Source organism: Sinocyclocheilus grahami, unplaced genomic scaffold, assembly GCF_001515645.1.
Source record: "Sinocyclocheilus grahami isolate Dianchi unplaced genomic scaffold, SAMN03320097.WGS_v1.1 scaffold8946.1, whole genome shotgun sequence".
NCBI lineage: Eukaryota > Metazoa > Chordata > Actinopteri > Cypriniformes > Cyprinidae > Sinocyclocheilus > Sinocyclocheilus grahami.
This window is the reverse complement of record NW_015512310.1, coordinates 1-2,170: the sequence shown is the minus strand read 5'-3', so window position 1 is coordinate 2,170 and position 2,170 is coordinate 1. Positions and strand designations below refer to the sequence as shown.

The 2,170-nt window shown below is 41.2% G+C and overlaps 1 protein-coding gene across 1 annotated transcript; it reads left to right on the top strand.

Moving 5' to 3' along the window:
* Nucleotides 1–5: 5 nt before the first annotated feature.
* LOC107578122 (protein translocase subunit SecA-like) lies at nt 6–2,167 on the top strand (the record flags this gene model as incomplete). Its single annotated transcript, XM_016264108.1, is given in 2 exon segments — nt 6–1,385; nt 1,422–2,167. Coding segments are annotated over 2 exon segments (2,126 nt in total), but the record flags the coding sequence as incomplete, so codon positions are not given.
* Nucleotides 2,168–2,170: the final 3 nt, after the last annotated feature.

Sequence of the window (2,170 nt, the reverse complement as noted above, 5' to 3'; positions counted from 1 at the left end):
TTTAGGCCCCATTCAGCTCCTCTCTCAACTTCTGTCTGAAATCATTACTGAAAATAAAAACATTGATCAACACAGTATTGTGCAGATGGCTGTTGACACAGGAATTAAGCCTATACAATCATCAAAGCAAATGCAAGAAAACATGAAAAATGTTCTAAAACAACTAGATAATGGAAGTGTTGACCAAAAAGTATCATTTCTAAACATGCTTGTGAGAAATTTACCAGAGTATTTCTTCAAATTATACCAGGAAACGCCTGATGGGACTTTAAGGAGACTGAATGAAATCAGTCCTGCAGATACAAATAAGAGACAAGAAATATCTATTCTTCTACTGGGAAATGGAAAATGTCGTGTTGTGCACTTTGAGGAGGACTCAATGGATCCATCATTAAGGAAAAAGATTCAAAAGTCATATCAGCCTGAATCAGCGAAAGAACAAAATGAATCTCGTATCCCAGGCCTAGAAGATCTCATCAGTGGCAAGATGCAAACTTGGTTTGGAAGTGCTTTGCTAGCCACAAAATTGACTCTAGGCCACGAATATGTCCTTCATGGAGATGGAGTCGCTCCTGTCGATTACAGTTCAACTGGTGTCGTGCAGAATGAAATGCGATGGGGGGAAGGACTTCAGCAGTTTCTGGAGATGAAACACCAAACTAAACTGTCTAACATGACTCTAATCACAAACTTCATGTCTAATGTGGGTTTATTCAAGAAATACAAAAACAAGATCTATGGGCTCACAGGCACTTTGGGTGACCAAACAGAGCTTGACATGCTGAAGAAACTCTACAATGGAATTGACACCTGTAAGATTCCCTCATTTAGACGAAGGAAACTTTATGAGTTGGAGGGTTTGGTGATAGCTGAAGAAGACGAGTGGATCAGGACCGTCTGTAATGTTGTTAAACATCAAGTGACCTCCACAGTTTATCGAGGTCCACGAGCAGCTCTCGTCATCTGTGAAACCATCAATCGTGCAGAAATATTTCACAAGACTCTTGCAGACACCATTTCAAAAGACAAACTAAAACTTTATGTGAATAACAACATGGATAACTCTAAGATAATATATAATAAAGTTCAAGCAGGGGACGTCATCATTGCAACTAATCTAGCAGGTCGAGGTACAGACCTAAAGGTCAGTGAAAGTGTAAATGAGGCTGGAGGTCTGTTTGTGGTGCAAACCTTCTTACCTCTGAACGTCCGTGTCGAACAGCAAGCATTTGGACGAACGGCTCGTCAAGGGAGTCCAGGATCTGCTCAAATCATCATGTGTGCCAGCCATTTTTCTGACTCTCTTAAACTAGTGATGAGCCTAAACACATCTTTTACCAGTTTATTCAGCCATCTGAACCATCTTACAACTACACTGATGTCACGTCTTACAAGTATATTGATGCCACGTGGATCCACAGAGGGTCTTTTTGAGGAAGCAGTTAATCGCACATAACAGCATAACAGCTTTCAAAGTCATAAGGCAATGGTCTCTGCTCTCACAGGACTCTTAACAATGAAATCATTCCGAAAGCAATCAAGCAATCTAGAAAAGGCAAAAGATGCCAGAAATATTCTGGTGAACATCAGACTCTCTGGGTTTCTTGAAAAAGACATTCCAAAAATCACAAAAAAGGAAGATCTTTTCTCTGTCTACCTTGAAATTTTGAATGGTGTTTATGAAGATGATGTTTTTTCAGACCAGCGTGATGTAATCGTGTCCTCTCTTCATGAGTGCTGGGGTTTGTGGCTCCTGATGAACTCCAGTGAGGAAAAGCCCACTGAGATGATGAAGGAACAGCTGAAGCTGGACTTGTCGAATGCAAAGCGAAAACTTTTGTGCAAACAGTCCCCATCCTCCATGGTCTACTATTACATCAGGTCTGGAAACAATCTCCGTGAGAAGGGCAGCCTTACTGAAAGCATTGAGATGTTCACCAAAGCTTTGGGGGACGGTATTTGCTGGGAGATTATTCCTCTCTATAATCGTGCATTGGCCACTATTAAGAAGAAAGACATTGACTATATTGCACGAGCATTGGCTGACCTGCAAAGGGCTGACATGGCAATAGATTCATACAAGTCTCATCTGGCACAGATTCTGACATATGTGAAGTCATCAAGCCAAGAGCCAAAAGTGGACGGGGATACTTTGCTCTCCAAACAGTTT